General features: G+C 52.9%; 1 protein-coding gene across 1 annotated transcript in view; it reads right to left on the reverse strand.

Moving 5' to 3' along the window:
• The window catches only part of GTF2IRD1 (GTF2I repeat domain containing 1), a 140,033-nt gene that overhangs the window by 38,291 nt on the left and 75,376 nt on the right, over positions 1–26,366 (reverse strand). The window contains 11 exon segments of the mRNA XM_030932008.1: positions 410–466; positions 683–732; positions 8,589–8,772; positions 10,499–10,564; positions 11,520–11,567; positions 16,671–16,760; positions 17,878–17,958; positions 18,466–18,503; positions 20,238–20,346; positions 21,379–21,404; positions 23,161–23,344. Coding sequence (XP_030787868.1) covers positions 410–466; positions 683–732; positions 8,589–8,772; positions 10,499–10,564; positions 11,520–11,567; positions 16,671–16,760; positions 17,878–17,958; positions 18,466–18,503; positions 20,238–20,346; positions 21,379–21,404; positions 23,161–23,344 — 933 coding nt within the window.

Consider the following 26,366-nt stretch of genomic DNA (forward strand, 5'->3'; position numbering starts at 1 on the left):
CTCAAGCGATCCTCCCACCTTGACCTCCCCAAGTGCTGGGATTACAGGCGTGAGGTGCTGCGCCTGGCTCCTATTCTGATTTCAAAGCACTAAGACCACAGCTGGTTGCTGAATAAGGAGTGGGCGTGTCAGCTACCTCCCACGGCGGGGTGGGGGGAGCAGGCAGACTCCTGCGCCCTGTACCCTCCCACCCCCCACCGTCCACCTGTAGGCACCCCCTCTCCCCTGGAGTCTCTAACACAGAGCTGGCAGAGTACAGCCGGGCCTGGGCTGCCAGCCTGGCTTGCCTGGTTCCTTAGGCCCTGAGGTTGGGGGCCAGCTCCTCCCCACTTCCAGCCTGGCCCTCCAAACCCAAACCAGGTCAAGGTCATGGTGTTGGGACAACAGACCTCCCCGAGCTCAACCTTACCTTGAAAGCCCTGTCTCTTCAGGTTCTCGTCCACCAGAGGGTCCCCGGAATCCCTCTCTGGGGGCAGGGCAGGGGGAGAGAAGCCAAGTGAGGAGGCAGTTCCTGGGACCCAAGATGGCATCGTTAGGGGAAACCCAGTGTGGGGGTGTGGGGAGAACGCCAGGGCCAGGATAGGAGCAGGACAGAGGCAGCAGGAGGAGGGGCTGATGGCAGAAGCCCCTGGGGCCCTCCCTTGCTCACCCACACCATGGCCCGTGACCCCGCGCTGGGTACCTTGACTCTCCACGATGGGCTCTTTGACTCCCTCAGTGAGCAGCTCGGGCCTGAAAAACACAAGCGGGGCTATCACAGAGGTCCCTCCAAGCATCTCTGGGACTGCCCAGCCCTCCCCTCTGGGCCTCGGTCTGCACATCCCTGTAATGGACTTTCCTGGCTCTGCACAGTTCAGGCCTGGAGTCCCTGCCGCTCCACGTGTGGAATCTGGGGGGCTGTGCTGGGCTTGAAGGATCCAGCCAGGAGTGAGACCCCCCCCCCCAAGTCCTGAACAGGTCCGTCTGATATCTCACTCCTGCTCCCAGGACACTGAACAATTGTCGCTGCCTGGGATTGGAGCAGGCGGCCTCAGGGGGCCTCCCATGGATCTGGTTTAAAGTGTAGAAACAAGGTCTGGTGCAGTAGCTCATGCCTGTAATCCCAGCACTTTGGGAGGCTGAAGAGTGTGGATCACTTGAGGTCAGGAGTCTGAGACCAGCCTGGCCAACATGGTGAAACCCGTCTGTACTAAAAATACAGAAATTAGCTGGGCGTGGTGGTAGGTGCCTATAATCCTAGCTACTCGGGAGGCTGAGGGAGGGAAATCGCTTGAACCTGCAGGCGGAGGTTGCAGTGAGCTGAGACAGTGCCACTGCACTCCAACCTAGGTGACAGAGCAAGACTCTGTCTCTAAATAAATAAATAAATAAAGTGTAGAAACAGTTGCGGCCCACTACATAGCAAGACCTCCGAGCTGGAAAGGTCTGAGATCTACGGCTCACATCTGAGACCTGCTGTGTCACTGCAGTCGGGAGCGCCAGTGACCAAGCCCAGCTCTGTATTCTACTAATGTCTTTAGCTCCACAGACTCCAGAAAGCCCTGCCCAGACATGAGTCAACCTTCTTTATCATACAGCACCGCATCTAAAGGCCCCATCTTCAGCACAACTTGTCCTGTTAGAGCAAGCCTGTTGGGGGGCTGGGGTTTGTGGTGGGTAGAGGACACTGGGAAAATCATGCTGGCCAGAGGGGGGTTGTTGGGGGATGGCAGGGTGGGCCACGGAGTGGAGAGGTAATGAGCTCTCTGGAGAGGTAATGGGCCTGGAAAGGTAATGAGCTCTCTGTCACAGGGGTAATCAAGCAGCAACACCCAGGAGTCTCTTCCTGGGAGTAAGCCCAAAGGCCAAACTCTCAGGGAAGGCACCCCCTGGGTCCCCAGTAGATGAGGATTTGGTGCCCGCTCTGGCGGTGGGCATCTCTTAGGCTTCTGTACAGTGCCAGGCACAGAGCTGAGGTCACGGGGCCAGGGCTGGGAGGGGGAAGCATAGCCTTGCCTTGAACCACAGACTCGGGAGCTAGAAAAGGCTTCAGACTGCATTTAGGCCCCTCCTCTTTATGGGAGAACTCAGGTTCCAAAAGGGGAAGCGAATTCCCAACAGTAACCTCAGAGAGGCAGAAGCTGGGCAGAGCCCCTGAGTCCAGGCCCGAGTAGCGACAGTGCTTCTGCTTAAATAGCACAGCCAGCTGCCAAGGCCACAGGGAGTAACAGGAGGAGCTGGCCTCAAAACCACCAGACGGCCTCTCCCGTCGGCCACTGCGCTAACCTGCCTCCCTTTCCAAATGACAGGTGGAGAAAGCCATCGTGACTTTAAAAACTGCTCAAGGCTGGGTGCGGTGGCTCAACCAGTAATCCCAGCACTCTGGGAGGCTGAGGCAGGTGGATTGCTTTGAGCCCAGGAGTTTGAGACCAGCTTGGGCAACATAGCGAGACTCCCCTTCTCTACAAAAAATGTAAAAATTAGCCAGGTGTGGTGGCATGCCCCTGCCGTCCCAGTTACTCAGGAGGCTGAGGCAGGGTTGCTTGAGCCCAGGAGTTTAAGGCTGCAGTGAGTTATAACTATGACACTCCAGCCTGGGCTACAGAAAGACCTGTCTCTTAAAACAAATGCTCATGGCCAGGCATGGTGGCTCACGCCTGTAATTCCAGCTACTCGGGAGGCTGAGGCAGGAGAATCGCTTAAACCTGGAAGGTGGAGGCTACAGTGAGTCGAGATAGCACCACTGTACTCCAGCCTGGATGACAGAGCAAGACTCTTTCTCAAAGAAACCCACAAAAGGCCGGGAGTGGTGGCTCACGCCTCTAATCCCAGCACTTTGGGAGGCCAAGGTGGACAGATCACTTGAGGTCAGGAGTTTGAGACCAGCCTGGCCAACATGGTGAAATCCTGTCTCAACTAAAAATACAAAATTTAGCCGGGCATAGAGACATGCGCCTGTTATCCCAGCTACTCAGCAGGCTGAGGCAGGGGGATCGCTTGAAGCCGGGAGGGGGAGGTTGCAGTGAGCTGAGATCACGCCACTGCACTCCAGCCTGGGCAACAGAGTGAGTGAGACTCTGTCTCAAAAAATAGGAAAAAAAAAAACAAAACAAAACCCACAAAACCCAAAAACCAATGATCATGAGTACAAGCTGTCTTCTGCACAAAACCATAAAAAATGTCATCCATGAGGACTTGCTATTGAATTGGCAGCTAACCTCAAGCTGCCTGGGTGCCACTGGTTTATGGTTTGAGGGAGTGGGCGTAGAAAGCAAAAAGAAACCAGAATGAGACCCTGTCTCTAAGAATTTTTTAAAAATAAGATAAAATTCAAACTCTTTAAGCTGGCCCAAAACCCATGTGATCTGGCCCCTGCTACCTTTTTATTTTTATTTTTTGATATTTTTTTGTTTTGTTGTGTTTCTGTTTTTTTGAGACAGAGTTTTGCTCTTGTCGCCCAGGCTGGAGTGCAGTGGTGCGATCTCAGCTCACTGCAACCTCTGTCTCCCGGGTTCAAGCAATTCTCCTGCCTCAGTCTTCCGAGTAGCTGAGACTACAGGCTTGGGTCACCATGCCTGGCTAATTTTTGTATTTTTAGAGACAGGGTTTCACCATGTTGGCCAGGCTGGTCTCGAACTTCTGACCTCAGGTGACCCACCCTCCTTGGCCTCCCAAAGTGCTGGGATTACAGGCATGAGCCACCGCTCCTGGCCTATTTTTCTTTTTTATAGAGATAGGGTCTCACTGTGTTGCCTAGGCTGGTCTCAAACTCCTGAGCTCAAGCAATCCTCCCGCCTCAGCCTCCCAAAGAGCTAGGATTACAGGCATGGGCCACCGCGCCTGGTCCCCTGCAACCTCCTGGGCCTCAATCTCACCATCCTTCCCTCACTCACCCTGTACCAGCTACAAGGGCACCTTGTGAGCCTTCAAACACACAAGCATGTTCTTGCCTCAGGGACTTTGCATGACTTTTTCTCTGTCCCCACACTTTTTTTTTTTTTTTTTTTTTTTTTGAGACAGAGTCTCCTTCTGTCACCAAGGCTGTAGTGCAATGGCATGATTTCGGCTCACTGCAACCTCTGCCTCCTGGGTTCAAGTGATTCTCCTGCCTCAGCCTCCTGAGTAGCTGGGACTACAGGTGCACGCCACCACATCCAGCTAATTTTTGTATTTTTAGTAGAGGCGGGGTTTCACCATGTTGGCCAGGCTGGTCTCGAACTCCTGACCTCGTGATCTGCCTGCCCTGGCCTCCCAAAGTGCTGGGATTACAGCCGTGAGCCACTGCGCCTGGCCTGTCCCCACACTATGCACAGTGGCTGTCCCTCTCACTTCATTGGGTCACTACTCCAATGTCACCTCCTTATCCAGGTTCCTCCTGTCCCTCTCTCTCCCTCACTCTGAGTTATATGCTGTCACAGCAGTTATCTCTACCTGACATGATATTTTGATTTTGTCTGGATGACATTGGCAACTCCAGGGCAGGACTTGGTGGCATTTACCGCTGGGCTGCAAGCCCAGGATCTGGCAGGTGCCCAGGATGGTTTTTTAGTTTGTCTCTTGCATTTTATTTCTTTATATATTTACTTATTTATTTTGAGAAGGAGTCTCACTCCGTCGCCCAGGCTGGAGTGCAGTGATGCAATCTGAGCTCACTGCAACCTCCACCTCCCAGGTTCAAGAGATTCTCGAGCCTCAGCCTCCTGAGGAGCTGGGACTACAGGTGTGCACCACCAAGCCCAGCTAATTTTTGGTACTTTTAGTAGAGATGGGGTTTCACCATGTTGGCCAGGCTGGTTTTGAACTCTCGACCTCAAGTGATCCATCTGTCTCAGCCTCCCAAAGTGCTGGGATTACAGGGGCGAGCCACCATGCCCGGCCTCTCTTTGTATTTTCAAAGCGACGAGGTCTTGCTCTGTCACCCAGGCTGGAGTGAACTGATGCCATCAGAGCTCACTGCAGTCTGGAGCTTCTGTGCTTAAGCGATTCTTCCGCCTTCCACCTCAGCCTCCCAAGTATCTGGGACTATAGGCACATACCAATTTTTTTAAATTAAAAATTTTTTAAATTTTAAAAATAAAATAGAGATGGGGTTGCTATGTTGACCAGACTGGTCTCGAACTCCTAGCCTCAAGTGACCCTCCTGTTTTGTTCTCCCAAAGTGCTAGGATTACAGGTGTGAGAATTTTAAAATTTTTTTGTAGAGATGGGGTCTTGATACATTGCCCAGGCTGCTCTTAAATTCCTGGGCTCAAGCGATCCTCCTGTCTGGGCCTCTTAAGGTGCTGGGATTACAGGCGTTAGCCATCATGCCTGGACAAAACGTAGCTTTTAAAAAATTTAAAAACTTTTTCTTTGAGACAGGGTCTTACTCTGCCACCCAGACTGGAGTGCAGTGGTGCGATCATGGCTCACTGCAGCCTTGACCTCCTGGCTCAAGCGATCCTCCCACCTCAGCCTCCCGAGTAGCTGGGACTACAGGTGCACACCATCAAGCCTGGCTATTTTTTTTTTTCCCCCTAGAGATGGGGTTTCACCACGTTGCCCAGGCTGGGAATTCGTTGAAGCTCTCCTTCAACAAGTACAATACTATACATGTATATAGTAGAGCCAATTACTGTACTATAATTACACATATTCTCTTGTGAATCTTTATTTCCCTATGTTTTCACACATCTGATGGGCTATATGTCTATCACGAGTTTATCCTTAAACCGCCTGAAATGCGATCTTCCCTTTTTATTTTATTTTATTTTTTGAGACAAGAGTGTTACTCTGTCCCCCAGGCTGAAATGCAGGGGTGCGATCTTGGCTTACTGCAACCTCCGCCTCTCGGGTTCGAGTGATTCTCCTGTCTTCGCCTCTCGAATAGCTGGGATTACAGGTGCATGCCACCATGCCTGGCTAATTTTTCTTTTCTTTCCTTTTTTTTTTTTTTTTGAGACAGAGTTTGCTCTTGTTGTCCAGACTGGAATGCAATGGCGCGATCTCAGCTCACTGCAACTTCTACCTCCTGGGTTCAAGCAATTCTCCTGCCTTAGCCTCCCAAGTAGCTGGGATTACAGGCACCTGCCACCACGCCTGGCTAATTTTGTATTTTTTAGTAGAGATGGGGTTTCTCCATATTGGTCAGGCTGGTCTCGATCTCCCGACCTCAGGTGATCCACCCACCTCAGTCTTTCAAAGTGCTGGGATTACAGGTGTGAGCCACCGATCCCAGCCCTCTTGTATTTTCAGTAGTCCTGATCTCAAGTGATCTGCCCACCTCAGTCTCCCAAAGTGCTGGGATAACAGGTGTGAGCCACTGGGCGTGGCCTCAATCTTCCTTTTAATATGCCCAGACACACCGGGCATTTGGCTGCATTTCATCCTGGCCTGCTGAAGCCTTTGATTCTACTGCATGAATCACGACTCTTGCTCTCCAGCCCTGTTGCATAGCTTTTTGCTATCTGCTCTGTGTATTGTGGAGCAGTAGCCTCCCTCCTGGCATAGAGCGGGCCCTGCAGAAGAGCTCCCTGTCCCAGCGAATCTCCTCGCCACTGTATGCAAAAATGATGTATGAGTCTCCCAGTCTGAGAACCATCTATTTCCCAGGAGGAACAAACCCTTAAGATTGTCTCTTCTTTCTTGCCGCTTTCAAGCAAACCAATCCTAATTTTTTTTTTTTTTTTTTTTTTTTTTTGAGACAGAGTCTTGCTCTGTCGCCAAGGCTGGAGTGTAGTGGCGTGATCTCAGTTCAATGCAACCTCCGCCTCCCAGGTTCAAGTGATTCTTGTGCCTCTCCTGATGACAGGGAGATTACAGCCGGGATTATAGGCGTGAGCCACCACACCTGGCTGATCTGTGTATTTTTAGCAGAGATGGGATCTCGCCATGTTGGCCAGACTGGTTTCGAACTCCTGAGCTCAAGTGATCTGCCTACCTTAGCCTCCCAAAGTGCTGGGATTACAGGCATAAGCCATCATGCCCAGCTGTAAACCAAGCCTAAATGTATGCTATTACAGTAACACAGAAGTAACAAACACAAAATAGAAATATGATCCTCCTATTCCCTGTTTTTTTTTTTTTTTTTTTGAGGAGGGGTCTTACTCTGTTACCCAGGCTGGAGTACAGTGGTGCAATCATAGCTCACTGGAGCCTCCAAACCCCTCCCGGGCTTAAGTGATCCTCCTACCCCAGCCTCCTGAGTAGCTGAGATTACAGGTGTGCACCACCATGCCCAGCTAATGTAAATTTTTTTTTGTGGAGATGGGGTTTCGTTATGTTGCCCATGCTAGTCTGGAACTCCTGGCCTCAAGTGATCCTTCTGCTTTGGCCTCCTGAGTAGCTGAGACTACAGGCATGTGCTGCCACACCAGAGTTTAAAAACAAAAAATTTGTAGTGACACAGTCTTGCTATGTTGCCCAGGCTGGTCTTGAACTCCCGGGCTCAAGCAATCCTCCCACCTCAGCTTCCCAAAGTGCTGGGATTATAGGCCTGAGCCACTGTTCCTGAAATCTCCCGGCCTGAGGAGAGGCCCGTAGAGGGTGAGGCCCTGTCTACCCCCACATTTCACTCCTGTCCCCACCCCATCTCTCCTCCCCTGCCATCCACCTCTCCTTGGCCTCTCTGTCTCTTCCTTCTCTCCACCCCACATAGGGTGTATCCATGGGTGCTGCCCCGGGCCCTCACTGGCAAAAACACAACACGCTCAAAGAAACAGAAAGAGCCTGGAGAAGACACTGCCAGACCTTCCCATCCTAGGACGATGGGACATTGCCTCCAGCTCCTGGCTCAGGACACCAACACGCCAGCCTGGAAAACCCGTGAGCTGATGGGACGTTCCCATTCTGCATCTGGACAAACTGAACACTGCTCTCCTGAGACTGCGAAGGGGTCAGCTCGGTGGCTTTGGGTCTGGCAGGCCTGGGGAGCCTCATGTCTGCCAACTGCAGCCAAACCCTATCTAACACCTTGCTGCCAAAAAAAAAAAAAAAAAAAAAGAGAGAGAGAGAGAGAAAAGAAAGGCCCGGTGCGGTGGCTCATGCCTATAATCGCAGCACTTTGGGAGGCTGAAGTGGCTGGGTCATTTGAGGTCAGTAGTTTAAGACCAGCCTGGTCAACATGGTGAAACTCTGTCTCTGCTAAAAATACAAAAATTAGCTGGGCATGGTGACACGCACCTGTAGTCTCAGCTACTCAGGGGGCTGAGGCAGGAGAATTACTTGAACCAGGAAACGGAGGTTGCAGTGAGCCAAGTTCGCACCACTGCGCTCCAGCCTGGGAGACAGAGTGAGAGTGAGACTCTGTCAAAAAAAAAAAAAAGAGAGAGAGAAAGAAATAGCGGCGAGGTGCAGTGGCTTACGCCTACAATCACTTTGGGAGGCCGAGGCAGGAGATGGCTTGAGTCCAGGAGTTTGAGAACAGTCTGGGCAATGTGGCCAGACCCTATCTCTAAAAACAAACAAACAGAAAAAAATCAAAAAATTAGCCGTGCGTAGCACACACCTGTGGTCCCAGCTATTCGGGTGGCTGAGGCATGAGAATCGCTTCATGGCAATTTGGTGCTGCTCCTGCCCCTGGGTGCTGAGCAGGCCTGGTGCTGTCTCCCGTGGACCTGGTTGGGCCTTACCTCTTGATGACAAACTGGATGCTGTTGCTGGCCTCCAGAATCTTCCGGAGCTTGGCGATCCCGAAGCAGTTGGGCCTGCGGAGGGAGATGCCTTCAGGGAGTCCCACCACGAAGAGCTCCTCCGGGTGCATCAGAAACTTCGAGTACGGCACCTTGACGGGCTCTGAGATGCCAATGGCCTTGGCTGCGGAGACATGGCTGCTGTAGGGCCACCCAGTGCCACGGGGCCAGGAACCTCCACCCCTGTGTCCCGTGCCTGTGTGGGGGCCAAAGCTGCCAGAGCCCTTTTGAGGGCCTGGCAGCCTTCCTGGGAAGTAGAAAGAATGGTCCCCCAGCCTGCAGGAAAGGAACCTGGAGCTCAGAGAGGACGTGACTTGTCTGAGGTCACAGAGTCACCAAATAGCAGAGCCAGGGGACAAGACCTCAACCCAGGGATACCCCAAAGCCCACACTGGGTCCACGCCCTCATGCCCAGGCAGCACAGAAGCTACCACTAATGGCTGCTGAGATTCGGCATCGCTTCCCCCAAGTCCACCTGGGCCTCATCCTTCCAGTAAGGACCCCCGAGTGTCCCTCCTGCCACCATAAGCAACCCCACACGCTGGCGTGGCCCAACACCCATGCCTTGGAATGAGCCCGATCTCTGCCACCGAGTAGTGTGGGGCCTTGGACGAGTCACACCCCTTTACCAGGCCTCAGTTCTCCTCATGTGTAAAGTGGGACTTAGGACATGGGGACTTTGCGAGATGGGATACAAGAACATGGGGGGCTGGGCACGGTGGCTCACGCCTGTAATCCCAGCATTTTGGGAGGCCAAGGCGGGTGGATCACCTGAGGTCAGGAGTTTGAGACCAGCCTGGCCAGCATGGTGAAACCTTGTCTCTATTAAAAATACAAAAATTGGCCGGGCATGGTGGCTCAAGCCTGTAATCCTAGCACTTTGTGAGGCCGAGACTGAGCGGATCACGAGGTCAGGAGATCGAGACCATCCTGGCTAACACGGTGAAACCCCGTCTCTACTAAAAAATACAAAAAAACTAGCCGGGTGAGGTGGCGGGCGCCTGTAGCCCCAGCTACTCGGGAAGCTGAAGCAGGAGAATGGCATGAACCTGGGAGGTGGAGCTTGCAGTAAGCCAAGATGGCGCCACTGCACTCCAGCCTGGGCGACAGAGCGAGACTCCGTCTCAAAAAAAAAAAAGAGGCCGGGCGCAGTGGCTCAAGCCTGTAATCCCAGCACTTTGGGAGGCCGAGACGGGCGGATCATGAGGTCAGGAGATCGAGACCATCCTGGCTAATACGGTGAAAGCCTGTCTCTACTAAAAAATACAAAAAACTAGCCGGGTGAGGTGGCGGGCACCTGTAGTCCCAGCTACTTGGGAGGCTGAGGCAGGAGAATGGCGTAAACCCGGGGGGCGGAGCTTGCAATGAGCTGAGATCCGGCCACTGCACTCCAGCCTGGGCGACACAGCGAGACTCCATCTCAAAAAAAAAAAAAAAAAAAAAGAAACAACCAAAAAAAAAAACCAAAAATTAGCCAGGCGTGGTGGCAGGCACCTGTAATCCCAGCTACTCGGGAGGGTAAGGCAGGAGAATCGCTTGAACCTGGGAGGTGGAGGTTGCAGTGAGCTGACATTGTGCCTGGGCGACAGAGTGAGACTCTGTCTCAAAAAAAAAAAAGAACATGGGGAAGCACCTAGCCTCATTCCGGGCACACCACTGATGTTATCTTATCTTCTTCTTTTTTTTTTTTTAAGGTGGGTCCCAGCTCCTCTCTTCCCTCCCTCCCTTGTCCCTGCCCAGAGAGCAGCTGGGATGGGAACGGGCAAGGGGATAGGTCCAAAGCCCTTCTGCAAACAGGGCAGCTGGAGGTGGGCCGGGATGCCCCCAACCCTGTCCCACTTCTTGCTCACCATATCGTGTGTTGAAGAGCAGCTCCACCTGCTTCCGCAGGGGCCGGATCACATCACCGTGGCTGTCTGGAAGGCAAAAGTCAGTCTGTTGAGGCTCTTTAGTGGCAGCTTCTAGGCTGATGTTCCTGCTCTGCTGATACCAAGATTGGCCCTGTGGTAGGATCTTGGAATGGGGGAAGGCTGGGGCGGTGGCAGTGGGTAACTTATTTCCTCAGAAATGGCACACGCAGACAGGTTCACAATTCCTGGGCTCACATTCTTTGTGAAACCAAATCTAGGGAACTGCCAGGCTGAATGAAGATTTGGAAGGTTCTGTGGACTAGGAATGACGATGGGTCTTTCTTGGTATGTGACTTTCTTGGTATGTGAGTATAGTATGTGACTGAGAACTAGTGGGTACACACTAAGCCTGCAAATTGAGCACGCCGCCACCAGGTGGCAGTGGAACTGTGTTAAGACTTCCTGGTTCCTCCTGCCAGGCTGGGTTTGGGGAAGTGACAAACCTCTCCTCTGACACTCACTCATTCCATTCCAGGATACTCCAGAGGTGAAACAGACCCACCCTCACCGTGGCCTCTCTCTCTCTCTGTCCTACTTCCATTCTCAGCAGGGAGAGAATTCTCACGTTCCTGAGAATGGGCGTGTCTGCTGGACACAAAGCCAATTTTGTGCTTTCAGGGCTCTGTTCTACTTGTCCAGATAGAGGAGGCTCAGTTCCCAGCCTTAAAACCTTTGCAGAAAGCAGCAGGGTGTGTAATAAAAACAAAGGCTTGCAATTTCCCTTAGCAGTGGGAACTGCTCGCACCTTTGACCAGGTACCTCCTGGTTCTAGAAGACAGGTTCTTAATTAAATCTCCTCCCACCTCAGGCAGCCCACAGGACTCCCACTCCAAAACCCGGGTTCTGGAGAGAGATGGGGTGGAGAGAAGGAAGAGACCGAGAGGCCAAGGGGAGGTGGACGGCAGGGGAGGAGAGATAGGGTGGGGGTGGGAGTGAAATGTGGGAGTAGACAGGGCCTCACCCTCTATGGGCCTCTCCTCAGGCCGTGGGTCCTCGCTCAGGCCTTTGTCTAAAAGAGAACAGAGGATGCCCGGAAGCCACATTCATCATCTCCTAAGCCACGTACTGCCGATGTCAGACCAGAGAGCTGGGGAATGGCAGGCCAGGGGCCCCCAACTTTGAAGCATGGCACACACTCCAATGAGATCAGAGACCCCGATTCCGTACAGGTGCCCACCCTGGCCTTCACACGAAAGTAGGCTGAGATCATTTTGTATGCATCTCCCAAGCTAGTCTGTTCTAGACACTGAGGACATGTGGGAACAAGACAAAGTCCTCGGCCAGGTGCAGTGGCTCACGCCTGTAATCCCAGCACATTGGGAGGCCGAGGTGTGTGGATCACTTGAGGCCAGGAGTTTGAGACCAGCTTGGCCAACATGGGGAAACCCTGTTTCTACTAAAAATACCAAAATTGGCTGGGCATGGTGGTGCATGCCTGTAATCCCAGCTACTCAGGAGGCTGAGGCAGGAGAATCACCTGAACCTGGGAGGCGGAGGTCATGACACTGCACTCCAGCCTGGGCAACAGAGTGAGACTCCGTCTCAAAAAAACAAAACAAAACAAAGCAAAAAAAACCATCCAGGTGAGAACATGGGACAATTTGTTTTAAAATAGTCATCACATGAGTTAGCACATAGATAAAAACATACAAAGGGTAGATACTAGGAATACTACTGCTTGCCTGAGGAGGGTGTGATTAGAGCTTTTTCCTTTATGTGTTACATGGTTTTTTGTTTTAAGAGATGGGGTCTTGCTCTGTTGCCCAGGCTGGAGTGCAGTGGTGCCATCACAGCTCACTACAGCCTCAACTTCTTGAGCTCAAGCAATCCTCCCACCTCAGCCTCCCGAGTAGCTGGGACTACAGGTAGGTACCACCACATCCAGCTAATTGTTTTATTTTTTGTAGAGATGGGGTCTTGCCACGCTGCCCAGGCTGGTTGTAAACTCCTGGGATCAAGCAATCCACCTGCCTCAGTCTCCTCAGTAGCTGGGAGGAGAGGCATGCACCACCACGGCTGGCTACTTTTTAAAATTTTTTGTAGAGACAGGGTTTCGCCATGTTGCCCAAGCTGGTCTCGAACTCCTGGGCTCAAGCAATCCTCCCACCTTGGCCTCCCAAAGTGCTAGGATTATAGACATGAGCCACTGCACCTGCTCAATGTGTTACACAGTTCTATATCATTTAACTGTTTCATATCATGCATGTGTAAACAGAAAAAGCACACACACGCAAAATCCTTTAATCCATGGTGGTCCTGGACATCTCAGAATGTTCTTTTTTGTTGTTGTTTTGTTCTTTTTGAGACCGAGTCTTGCTCTGTCACCCAGGCTGGAGTGTAGTGAGTGGTTCAGTCTCAGCTCACTGCAACCTCCACCTCCCAGATTCAAGCGATTCTCCTGCCTCAGCCTCCCAAGTAGCTGGGATTACAGGCACCCGCCATCAGAATTTTCTTTTTCTTTTTCTTTTTTTTTTTGAGACCGAGTCTCGCTCTGTTGCCCAGGCTGGAGTGCAGTGGCCGAATCTCGGCTCACTGCAAGCTCCACCTCCCGGGTTTACGCCATTCTCCTGCCTCAGCCTCCTGAGTAGCTGGGACTACAGGCGCCCGCCACCTCACCCAGCTAATTTTTTGTATTTTTTAGTAGAGACGGGGTTTCACTGTGTTAGCCAGGATGGTCTCGATCTCCTGACCTCGTGATCTGCCCGCCTCGGCCTCCCAAAGTGCTGGGATTACAGGCTTGAGCCACCGCGCCCGGCCCAGAATTTTCTTTTTCTAGACAGTTTCACTCTTGTCACCCAGGCTGGAGTGCAAAGGTGCGATCTTGGCTCACTGCAACCTCCGCCTCCTGGGTTCAAGTGAATCTCCTGCCTCAGTCTCCCAAATAGCTGGGATAACAGGTGCACACGACCAAGCCCAATTAATTTTGTATTTTTAGTGGAGACGGAGTTTTGCCATGTTGGCCAGGCTGGTCTTGAACTCCTGATCTTAGGTGATCCACCCGCCTTGGCCTCCCAAAGTGCTGGGATTATAGACATGAGCTACCATGCCCAGTCAGAATTTTCTTAATTCATCAGGTTTGACTGGGGTGCCTAGGAAGGAGCCCTGCATGGGAAACATGTTTTCCAGCTCAACGCTGTGTGACCTTGGGAAGGTAGATGAGCCTTGCTGAGCCTGTGTTCTGCTCCGTGAAACAAACAGCAATGATGCTGTGCTCATCCAAGGCCCCCAGCCCCTGCAGTGCCACTGAGCCTCTGGCTGAGAGTGCTGCCTGGAAGCTTCCACGGGGTTTTCTAACGCCACTTCAAACCCAGCTGGGCACCATGCCAATTCCTTAGCTGCCACGCCATGCTGTCATCTCAGCCTGAGCTTGGCGTCAGCCAAACTCTCTGGCTAGCTACGCCACAGACTGCTGTCAAGTCTAGTCATGCCCAGTTTGTGCTGGACAAATCAGATGTTTTTTTCTTCATTACCAAAGTATTAAAAGTGCATCGTAACTGACTTAGAAAATAAAAAACACAAATCATTTTGCCTAACACTGCTACTGTTTTGCTGTACCCTTGTTTTTCTCCAGTGATTACACTGGCAACACAGTTGTAAGCTAAGCACAACGAATTTTTCTTCTTTTGCTTAGTGTTACACCCTCACCATCCTTCCTTGTGGCCCATTTTTGTTTGTTTGTTTTTGAGAGAGAGTTTCACTCTGTTGCCCAGGCTGTAGTGCAGTGGCGTGATCTCAGCTGCAAACTCCACCTCCCAAGGTTCAAGAGGTTTTCCTGCCTCAGCGTCCCAAGCAGCTGGGACTGCAGGTGCCTGCTACTATGCCCAGCTAATTTTTTTTGGTCTTTTTTAGCAGAGATGGGGTTTCACTAGGTTGGCCAGGCTGATCTTGAACTCCTGGCCTCAGGCGATCTGCCCGCCTTGGCCTTCCAAAGTGCTGGGATTATGCATTCTTCAGTCTTCATGCCTGGCCTATTTTTGTTTTTTTGAGATGGTGTCTTGCTGTGGCACCCAGACTGGAGTGCGGTGGTACCATCATAGCCCACTGCAGGCTCTAACTCCTGGGCTCAGTGGATCCTCTTGCCTCAGCCTCCTGAGTAGATGGGACTACACACAGGTCCCACCACGCCTGTCTAAATTTGTATCTATCCATTTATTTATTTATTTATTTATTTATTTATTTATTTTGAGGCAGAGTTTTGCTCTGTCACCCCAGCTGGAGTGCAATGGTAAAATCTTGGCTCACTGCAACCTCTGCCTCCTGGGTTCAAGTAATTCTCCTGTCTCAGCCTCCTCAGTAGCTGGGACTACAGGCATGTGCCACCACACCCAGCTAATTTTTGTATTTTTAGTAGAGACGGGGTTTCACCATGCTGGCCAGGCTGGTTTTGAACTCCTAACCTCAAGTGATCTGCCCGCCTTGGCCTCTCAAAGTGGTGAATTACAGGTGTCAGCCAATGCGCCTGACCTCTTTATTTTAAGACAGGGTCTTGCTCAGTGGCACCATCATGGCTCACCACAGCCTCAACCTCCTGGGCTCAATCAATCCTCCCACCCCAGCCTCCCAAGTAGCTAGGACTACAGACACGCACCACCAGGCCCAACTAATTTGTGTATTTTTTGTAGAGATAAGGTTTCACCATGTTGCCCAGGCTGGTCTCAAGCTCCTGGGCTGAGGCAATTCTCCTGACTTGGCCTCCCAAAGTGTTGAGATTATAGGTGTGAGCCACCGTGTCAATTAAAAAAAAAAAAAAAAACCTTATAGAGATGGGGTCTTGCTATGTTGCCCAGGCTGGTCTCAAACTCCTGGCCTCAAGCAGGCCCCTCACCTTGGCCTCCCAAAGTGCTGGAATTACAGGCGTGAGCCACCTCACCCTGCCTATTTTACTTATTTGCTTACTGTTTATCTCTCCACACGAGGATGTGTACCCCATCAAGTGGGGACACCTGTTTGGTCCACTGCTTTTTCCCCAACCCCTTATGCAGGACCTACTACACAGCAGGTACTCAATAAATATTTGTTGAGGCAAGGCATGGTGGCTCACACCTGTAATCTCAGCACTTTGGGAGGCCGAGGCAGGAGGATCATTTGAGGTCAGGAGTTTGAGACCTGCCTGGCCACGTGGTGAAATCCTGTCTCTACTAAAAACACAAAAAAATTAGCCAGGCATGGTGGCAGGTGCCTGTAATCCCAACTACTCAGGTTGAGGCAGGAGAACTGCTTGAACCCAGGAGGTGGAGGTTGCAGTGAGCCGAGACTGCACCACTGCACTCCAGCCTGGGCAACGGAGTGAGGCTCCATCTCAAAAAATATAAGAGATGGGTCTCTCTATGTTGCCCAGGGTGATCGCGAACTCCCGCCTCAAGTAATCCCTAGCCTTGGCCTCCCAAAGTGCTGGGATTACAGGCACGAGCCACCTTAGCCTGCCTATTTTACTTATTTGTTTACTATCCATCTATCTCTTCACATGAGGATGTGCACCCCAGGAGGTGGGGACTTCTGCTTGCTTCACTGCTTTGTCTCCAGCCCCTTACACAGGACCTGGTACACAACAGATGCTCAATAAATAGTTGTTGGAAGAAATGGACAAATTAATCCCAACAGGTGGTTCCTTGTTATAAATGGAGCCTATGGCTGGGCACGGTGGCTCATGCCTGCAATCCCAGCACTTTGGGAGGCCGAGGCAGGTGGATCACCTGAGATCGGGAGTTCAAGACCAGCCTGACCAACATGGCGCAAGCCCGCCTCTACTAAAAATACAAAATTAGCCGGGCGTGGTGGCACATGCCCATAATCCCAGCTACTCAGGAGGCTGGGGCAGGAGAATTGCTTGAACCCGGGAGGCAGAGGTTGCGGTGAGCCGAGATCGCGCCACTGCACTCCAGCCTAAATAAATAAACTCCATCTCTAAATAAATAAATAAATAAATAAATAGAGCCTGCTTGAGGTTTCCAAAAGGAACCCAACCTTGGATTGGGGTCAGGCGTATATCAGGTTTCCTCTACTAGAGGCGCTCAACACCAAGAAAAGCCTGGGGACTGCCTGGCCCACCTCTTTCCCTTTGCTCCCTGGAGAGATAAGTCCCAAGCACCACCAGCCCAGGTCCATTTCTTACCTGTCAGCATCTCCATCCCATAACCAGAATCCTCTGATGGCAGGTGCCCAGGCATCGAGTCTGTCATTTCCTCAGAGGTTGGCGAGGGGTCTGAAGATGAAACTCCAAATGACACGGGTGTCTTCTGCCTGTCATACTCCTGTCACAGTCCCTCAGGGACCACCCAGCCCAGTCTCCCAGCAGACAAGGGTCCTTTCCTTTATCTCTCTCTTTTTTTTTTTTGTTCGAGATGGAGTCTCACTCTTTTGTGCAGACTGGAGTGCAGTGGTGCCATCTTGGCTCACTGTAACCTCCCCCTCCGGGGTTCAAGTGATTCTCCTGCCTCAGCTTCCCAAGTAGCTGGGACTACAGGTGTGAGCCACCACGCCTGGCTAATTTTTGTATTTTTAGTAGAGATGGGATTTCACCATGTTGGCCAGGCTGGTCTCTAACTCCTGACCTCAGGTGATCCGCCCACCTCGGCCTCCCAAAGTGCTGGGATTACAGGTGTAAGCCACCTTGCCTGGCCATTTCTGTTTTTTGAGATAGGGTCTCACTGTGTTGCCCAGGCTGGAGTGCAGTGGTGTGACCACAGCTCACTGCAGCCTCCAACTCTTGGGCTCAAGTGATCCTCCTGCCTCAGCCTCCTGAGTAGTTACACCTACAGGCACACACTACCACATCTGGCTAATTTTTTGTATTTTTCGTAGAGATGGGGGTCTCGCTATGTTGCCCAGGCTGGTCTTGAACTCCTGGCCTCAAGCAATCCTCTTGTGTCAGCCACCCAAAATGCCGGGATTACAAGCATGAGCCACTGTGCCCGGCACTGTCTTGGCTTCTAACGGTCACCCCATACTGAGGCTCCAGGGCCCCAAACTACCGTCTCCTCTGAAGATGTGGAAAATGAGGCTTGGCAGGGGGTAGGGTCAAACTTGGAGCCTCTCACGCCCATGCCTTTTTCTTCTCTCCAGCCTCACAAATCCCAGGGGAGCTAAGCCAAGGAGGTGAAGTTTGAGGGGGCCTTCTGGAAGGTCAGAGCTGAGAACACTGATTCACAACATAGGGGGCAGATGTGGCCAGAAAAAGCATTCACAATATCCTAGTAGCTCTCAGAATCCACGGAGAGAAACAGTGGCCTGGAGGCCTCTTCTTCACCAGGGCTGACCCTTGGGAGGCTAACGGTCCGGCCCTCATTTCTGCAGGGGGTGGTCAGACGCCCGTCCCTTACCTGGGATGGTGACCTGAATGATGTCCAGATCCTCTGGCTCAATTTTGATAGGCCTCAGCCCGCCCAGCTCCCCGGAGGTTCCTGCAAGGAGGAAAGGAAAGATCTGGTCAAGTCTGGCATGAACCTGACTGGGCAGAGTGAGTCTTTCCAGAACATTCTGCCGTCTGTAACTTGTTAGTGAGGCCCTACCTAGGACAAGTCATGTCAGACCCCTGGCTCCTGCCCAGACTGGAACTGGTGGTTGGGGCACCCTCAGGCCAGGCTTAGGGGCTCCAATTTACAGATCCGGTGATGGAGTTCCCCCCAGAGGGGAGGTTGGTGGTCCAAGAGCCTGGAGCCTGAGTCTGGGCATCAACAGGAGGCAGTGGTGATGCCAGCACCCAGGTCTCCATGCCCCCAACCCCAGTAAGCTCCCAGCATGCCTTGCACCTCGGCGCGGCGAGGCCTGGGGGATGCAGGGGGGCAGAGGAGGCTCGTTAGCACTCCAGGCTCATGGGCTGAGTTGAGCTCCTCCCCAAGGCTGCCGGGTAGGGCTGATGGTTGCCCTCCCAGCCCGTGACACATAAAGTGGGCCCTGTTCCTTCTCACCTGGCCCACAGTCTTCAGACATGCTGCCCTTGTCTGACCTGTGAAGGGAAGCAGGAAATGACATCTGTCAGCCAAGTCCAGGGCCACCCTGCCCCAGCCTTGCCCCTCCAGGCAGTCGGGGCCCACCGCAGTCACCACTGCAGAAGGCATCCCTGCCCCATCACCCCCTGGCCCTCCAGGATGGTGCTCCCCACCTCCACCAGGGAGAGAGATTCCCCGTGCCCTGTCTCCAGGGACCACAATCTCCAGGGGTGGCCGAGCCAGGCACCTGCTCACTCTCCTGGGGTGAACCATCTGGGGATCCCCCTTCTTCACCATCTGGGAGCTCTGGGGCTCCTGGCCTTGACACAGTATCCCTGCTTGTGGGGGACTGAGACCTGCAGGGCCTGGAAAGGGTTAAGAATCTGGGGAGGGGGCTGGGGAATGAAGGTGGCAGGGACCCTGGGATGCATGATTTGGTTGATTCCCTCCCTCCCAGAGAACTGCAGGGAGAGCCCTGATATGATGTGAGGATTCTGGGATAAACGGCCCACCCCTGCCCCTAAGAGGTCAGAACGTGCTTAGGGGGTGTTGGTGGATGGTAGCCAAGCTGAGTGCTGGGGGCAGGGTCTGGTGGGCACTCAGGACAGGCGTTGAACCTGGTGTTGGTATGTACGTATGCATGTAGGTATGTATGTATATGTATATATGCATCCATGTATTTATTTATTTTTTTGAGATGAAGTCTTGCTCTGTTGCCCAGGCTGCAGTGCAGTGGCACAATCTTGGCTCACTGCAACCTCTGCTTCCAGGGTTCAAGCAATTCTCCTGCCTCAACCTCCCGAGTGGCTGGGACTACAGGCATGCACCACCATACCTGGCTAATTATTTTTGTATTTTTAGTAGAGACAGGGTTTCGCCATGTTGGCCAGGTTGGTTTCGAACTCCTGACCTCAGGTGATCTGCCTGGCTCAGCCTCCCAAAGTGCTGGGATTACAGGCGTAAGCCATCACGCCCAGCTGCATGTTTGTATTTCTGAAACAAGGTCTTACTCTGTTGCCCAGGCTGGAGTGGAGTGCAGTGGTGCGATCATAGTTCACTGCAGCCTTGACCTCCCAGACTCAAGCAATCCTCCCACCTCAGCCTCCCAAGTAGCTGGGACCACAGGTACCAGCTACCACACCCAGCTTACTTTTTATTTTCTGTAGAGACAAGGGTCTCACTATGTTGCCCAGGCTGGTCTCAAACTCCTGGGATCAAGAGATCCACCCTCCTTGGCCTCCCAGAGCACTGGGATTACAGGAGTGAGCCACCAAGCCCGGCCGGGTGTGGGTGTGTATTTATTTTGAGACAGAGTCTAGCTCTGTCACCCAGGCTGGAGTACAGCAGTGCAATCTCACCCGGCTAATTTTTGTGTTTTTAGTAGAGATTGGGTTTCACCATGTTGCCCAGGCTGGTCTTGAACTCCTGCCTCAAGAGATCCGCCTGCCTTGGCCTACCAAAGTGCTGGGATTATAGGTGTGAGCCACTGCACCTGGCCTAGTGTGGGCATTTATTTAGAGGCTTCTGAGAGAGGTGACATCTGGCTAGATGTTGGGGGCAGAAGAGTTCTTCAGGTGAGTGTCCTCTAGGCAGAGGGAAGTAGGTGGAGTCTGTCTTCCTTTGCCCTTCCTTTACACCTTTGAGGGGTGGTGGTGTGGTGGGAGCTGCCCTGGGTCCCCCCTTGCAGGTAACACAGCCTCAACCCAGAGCAGGGCTGGCTGTGGGCCTCAGGGGCCGGGGCGGGGCCTCACCGAGCATTTCCAGCAAGGTCAAGGACGGTGGCCCTAGAGACCTCTGCAGAGGTGTCCTCTGGCGGGCTGGCTGGCTCCAGCTTCGTGGTGTCTTTGGTAAACTTGTTCCCTGTGGGGAAAGACAGGGAGGTCAGGGTGAAGGCCCTCTGGCCTCCTCTTGCTGCAGGGCCCCTGGGCAAAGGTCTCCGTGTGAAGCTGGGGGAATCCCGGGGATAGGACCTGGCCTCTGCCCATCCTTGTGGGTGCCATGTCCAGCCAACAGCCAGGAACGGGTCCTGGGGAGAGACTGCCACCAGAAGGAGGAACAGCAGCCCTAGTGCCAGAGGCGGCCAGAGATTTGGGAAAGCAAGGGGCAGGAGGAAGGGGAGGCAGCAACCAGAGATGGTTCTCCTGCCCTCCAACATACTATGGGGGCTGAGCCCGTAGAAAAGGGCCAGGGCTTCCCCACGGCTGCATCTCGGGACCAGGTTCTCATTTCATCGTGCCAGGAGTCCAGAGGAAGGCGCTATTATCATCCCCATGTCACAGATGTGGAAACCGAAGACCATAAGATCTTGCCCAAAGTCACAGAGCTGGTGGGAGGCGGGACCGGAACTGGGGTGCCAGGTACATGGCCCCCCAAGATCCGTGATGCTTTTGCTGCCCCGGGAAGAGCCCGCATCTTCCTCTTGGGACAGGTGTGCTGGCCCACGGGCCACTGCATGAGCTCTGGAGTCACACTGCTGGGCATGCAGCAGGGACCCGTGCCCACCAGCCAGGCTTCCGTTCCTCTGTCTGCACGTGAGGATAGGAGTGGAGCCACCTTCATAGTATTGTTGGAATCAGATTAAAATAAAACATGCTGGCAGCTTCGGAGAGAGCCTGGTACAGGTACAGGGTCACTAACCTGGCACAGGTTAGTGTTCAGCTTTAGTACTATCTGTCCAGGGCATTCGAAGCTGGTAGGGGTTTTCCTGACAGTCTGTCAGCACCTAGGAGCCCGGGACTCGTTTCTGTCCCAGGACACAGAAGCCAGAGCCCAGCCTCCCTCCCTGTCTGAGGGGAGGCGCTCAGGGGGACCAAGTCCAGGGCGGTAGCGGCTCGGCTTCTGTTGGGGGATCAACCTGGAAACTTCAGAATGGACTAGATGGTCCCCACATACCTGTGAAAATTCGCTCATCAAACATCCTGGGGAGAGAAGAGAGACAGGCATGAGAACGGTGCAGGCTGGAGGGCTCTCCCGGGGCTCGCGGGGATGCCCCAGGTCCCCTTCGGTGGTGGTCACTGAATGGCACATGCATAGCTACAGCTTCAGACCTGGGCACTGAGCACACATGCAGGCAGGAGAGGGCATGTCGGAGTCTCAAAACATCCCAAACCATTTATTTATATTCGTATTTTTGGAGACAGAGTCTCACTTTGTCACCAGGCTGGAGGGCAGTGGTACGATCTCGGCTCACGGCAACCTCTGCCTCCAGGGTTCAAGCGATTCTCCTGCCTCAGACTCCTGAGTAGCTGGGACGCCAGACGTGCGCCACCATGCCCTGCTAATTGTTGTACTTTAATTACATAAATTAATTAATTTCTTTTTTTCGATGGAGTCTTGCTCTGTCGCCCAGGCTGGCATGCAGTGGCGTGAGCTCGGCAGGGGAGTGAGGCGTCTCAGTGTGAAAACAGAAGTCATCGCCAGCCTCGCAGCCCTGGCTCTGCCTCCCATGACTGGCGTTTTTGCCTGTGTTCTCATTTCCTGCTAGGTCCCCCTTGAACCTCCACCTCCCGGGTTCAAGGGATTCTCCTCCCTCAGCCTCCTGAGTAGCTGGGATTACAGGCATGTGCAACCACACCTGGCTAATTTTTGTATTTTTAGTAGAGACGGGGTTCCACCATGTTGGCCAGGCGGGTCTCGAACTCCTGACCTCAGGTGATTCGCCTGCCTCGGTCTCCCAAAGAACTGGGATTACAGTAACTGGGACTGCAGGCACCTGCCACCATGCCTGGTTAATTTTTAAAATATTTTTCAGGCCGGGCGCGGTGGCTCAAGCCTGTAATCCCAGCACTTTGGGAGGCCGAGAAGGGCGGATCACGAGGTCAGGAGATCGAGACCATCCTGGCTAACACGGTGAAACCCCGTCTCTACTAAAAAATACAAAAAACTAGCCGGGCACGGTGGCGGGCGCCTGTAGTCCCAGCTACTCCGGAGGCTGAGGCAGGAGAATGGCGGGAACCCGGGAGGCGGAGCTTGCAGTGAGCTGAGATCCGGCCACTGCACTCCAGCCCGGGCGACAGAGCGAGACTCCGTCTCAAAAAAAAAAAAAAAAAAAAAAAAAAAACAAAATTTTTCAGAGACAGGGTCTCGCCATGTTGCCTCGGCTGGTATCAGGCCTGTTTTATGTAAATGAGGCACAGAGTGGTTAAGTAACTTGCCCAAGGACGCCCAGGTCGGAAACGGCTTCATGTGCACCGATGCACTGAATGATGTTTTAATTCATGAGGGAAATGAGGTCAATGAAAAAACACCTTATGCTTATTAAACATCTGCTACATGTCAGGTGTGTTTCATCTACTTTTTCATTTTATGTTAGGAAAACTTGGGTGGGGGGAACATCATTGTCCCTTTTCCCTTTTTTTTTTTAGATTTAAATTTTAATTTTTTTTTTGAGATGGAGTCTTACTCTGCCGTCCAGGCTGGAGTGCAGTGGCGCTATCTCGGCTCACTGCAAGCTCCGCCTCCCGGGTTCACGCCATTCTCCTGCCTCAGCCTCCCGAGTAGCTGGGACTACAGGCGCCCACCACGCTCGGCTACATTTTTGTATTTTTAGTAGGGATGGGTTTCACCGTGTCAGCCAGGATGGTCTCGATTTCCTGATTTTGTGATCTGCCCACCTCGGCCTCCCAAAGTGCTGGGATTACAGGCATGAGCCACCGTGCCCAGCCCCACCCGCACCTCTTAATGATGAAGTGGATGCTATGACGCTCCTCCAGGATCCGCTTCAGCTTGGGGACTCCGTAAGTGCAGGGGCGCTTGAAGGGGATCTTGTCCGGGATGCCCACAATCTCCACAGCCTCTGGGTCACAGGCGATCTTCCGGTAGGGCACGGGGACCATGTGGTCCAGGCCCAGGGCTTCCGCTGGAAAGACAACCAAATGGCAAGACTGAGTGTGAGACAGGCTGCTGCACGCACAGGACCCAGGGGCTGCGGTCACCATCACCTTCCACCGTCCCCACTCCACTCTGGCCATGTAGCGGCCACAGGGGTCCTGCAGAAATGTCAAAATCATGTCACTTTTCTGTTAGGAAATTGGCTGGGCTGGGTGCGGTGCCTCATGCCTGTAATTCCAGCACTCTGGGAGGCTGAGGTGGGCAGATGGCTTGAGCCCAGGAGTTCAAGACCAGCCTGGGGCCGGGTGCGGTGGCTCACGCCTGTAATCCCAGCACTTTGGGAGGCCGAGGCGGGCGGATCACAAGGTCAGGAGATCGAGACCACCCTGGCTAACACGGTGAAACCCTGTCTCTACTAAAAATACAAAAAAAAAAAAAAAAATCAGCCGGGCATGGTGGCGGGCGCCTGTAGTCCCAACTACTCAGGAGGTTGACGCAGGAGAATGGTGTGAACCTGGGAGGTGGAGCTTGCAGTGAGCCGAGATCGCACCACTGTACTCCAGCCTGGGTGACAGAGCAAGACTCCGTTTCGGGAAAAAAAAAAAAAAAAAAAAAAAAAGACCAGCCTAGACAACATAGCAAGACCTCATCTCTGCAGAAAGTAAAATATAAAAAGCTAGGTGTGGTGGTGCATGCCTGTAGTCCCAGCTACTCGGGAGGCTGAGGCAGGAGAATCACTTGAGCCTAGGAGTCTGAAGCTGCAGTGAGCCAAGATCGTGCCACTGCACTCCAGCCTGGGCAACAGAGTGAGACCCTGTCTCTAAAAAAATAAAATAAAAAATGTCCAGTGGCTCCCATCTGATTTGGTGACAACCAAAGTCCTACCTATGTGACTTCATCACCTCTGACCTCATCTGCCCCCTTCATGCCTCTGTGTGCTCCCCCTACCCCTGCCACCCCCTTGGTGCTTCCCCTACCTGCCAGGAGCATACACGCAGTTCAATGCCTTTGTACTTGCTCTTCTGTCTGCTCAGATCCCTTTCTCCCAGAAATCCACAAACATCCATCCATCCATCCATCCAACCATCCACCCATCCGCCCATCTTTCCTTCCTTCCTCTCTCCCTCCCTCACTCCCTCCTTTCAGGTATTTGCTCAAATAGCACCTTGGCAACCTAACACAGCCTTCTCCATCCCTCATTCCCTCCTCTGCTGTGTCAGTCATCCACTGGTCACCACCTGACACTACATCCACACTCATCTCTACGTGTGCTCACTGTCTAGAAAGGAAGCTGCAGAAAAACAGGGGTTTTGGCCAGGTCTGGTGGCTCATGCCTGTCATCCCAGCACTTTGGAAGGCCACAGCAGTTGGAGAATGCTTGAGCCCAGGAGTTCAAGACCAGCCTGGGCAACACAGTAAGAAGCCATCTCTATAAAAATACAAAAAATTAGTTGGGCGTGGTGGAGCATGCCTGTAGTCCCAGCTACTTGGCAGGCTGAGGTGGGAGGATCGCTTGAGCCCAGGAGTTCGAAGATGCAGTGAGCTGTGATTGCACCACTACACTCCAGCCTGGGCGACAGAGCGAGACTGTCTAAAACAGAGCAGGGGTTTTGTTTTCTGCCTTGCCACTGCGACCTCAATGGGGCTGGGCACACACTAAGTGCTTTCTGCATGGTGAATATACAAATGGCTAAAGGAAGTGCCCAAGCCTGAGGTTGTCTGTTGGCAGGTGAGTGGTTGCACAGGTTGCACAGGTGTGTCCCTTCTTCCAGGGAGGAGCTCAGCACGCTCTCCATTTACCAGTGCCATAAACAAGACGCATCCCAGAAGCTCACGGCTCTGCCAACAGCCAAGCGACAGAATCCAGGCTCATGCCCAGGTTACTTGCTCTATTTTTCCAGACTTGTGCCATTTCAGTCATTCACTTCCACCCCAGCTCCACGTTTTCATTCATTCATTCACCAAATACTTTTTTTTCCCCCGCAACGGAGTCTTGCTCTGTTGCCCAAACTGGAGTGCAGTGGCATAATCTTGGCTCACTGCAACCTCTGCCAACCGGGTTCAAGCGATTCTCCCTGCCTCAGCCTCCCGAGTAGCTGGGATTACAGGTGTGCACTGCCATGCCCAGATAATTTTTTGTATTTTTAGTAGAGACACCATGTTGGCCAGGCTGGTCTTGAACTCCTGACCTCAGGTGATCCACCCGCCTCAGCCTCCCAAAGTGCTGGGATTACAGGCGTGAGCTACTGCATCCGGCCCCACACCAAATGCTTTTGAAGCACCTACTACGTTCCTAATACAAGCTGGTACTTTCTTTCTTTTTTAGAGACAGGGTCTTGCTAACAGCCCAGGCTGAAGTGCAGTGGCACAATCATTGCTCACTGCAGCCTCAACTTCTGGCTAAAGTGATCCTCCTGCCTCAGGCTTTTGCGTAGCTAGGACTACAGGCGTGCGTTACTATGCCCAGCTATTTATTTTGTATTTTTTGGAGAGATGGGGTCTTGCTATGTTGCCCAGGCTGATCTCGAACTCCTGGGCTCAAGTGATCCTCCTGCCTCAGCCTCCCAAAGTGCTGAGATTACAGGCATGAGCTACCGCTCCTGGCCTTAAGCAAGTACTTTTACGGGTCACCCTTCCCCTGGCCTGAGTATCCACTTCACTCTTGCCTCCTCGTGTGACCATGGATGGGGCCTGGACACACTGTCCTCCCTCCAGGCTCCCATATCTCCTGGTTGTTCCTCAGGCCCCTCCCTGCCCTAGCCCTGGTTCTCTGGCCACACCATGCTTTGTCCATGTTCCTGTAAGTGCCAACCCAGAGCTGGACCTCCCTCCAGCCCTGCCTGGGCCCTCCCTCGGGTGCCTCTGACATTGTTTTCCTGTTGACGCAGCGGCCCAGGTCTGCGTTGGTGGCTTTGGCATCCAGATCCCACTGAGAAGTCACACTTAGCTCATTGTCAAATTAAACCCTCGAAATCTCAACAGCTGGCAAGGCATCTCTCCCCACACCCCTCCACCTCCCACATCAGCAGCCACCCCCAGCCCCAGCCCTT

Source organism: Rhinopithecus roxellana, chromosome 6, assembly GCF_007565055.1.
Source record: "Rhinopithecus roxellana isolate Shanxi Qingling chromosome 6, ASM756505v1, whole genome shotgun sequence".
NCBI classification, from domain to species: domain Eukaryota; kingdom Metazoa; phylum Chordata; class Mammalia; order Primates; family Cercopithecidae; genus Rhinopithecus; species Rhinopithecus roxellana.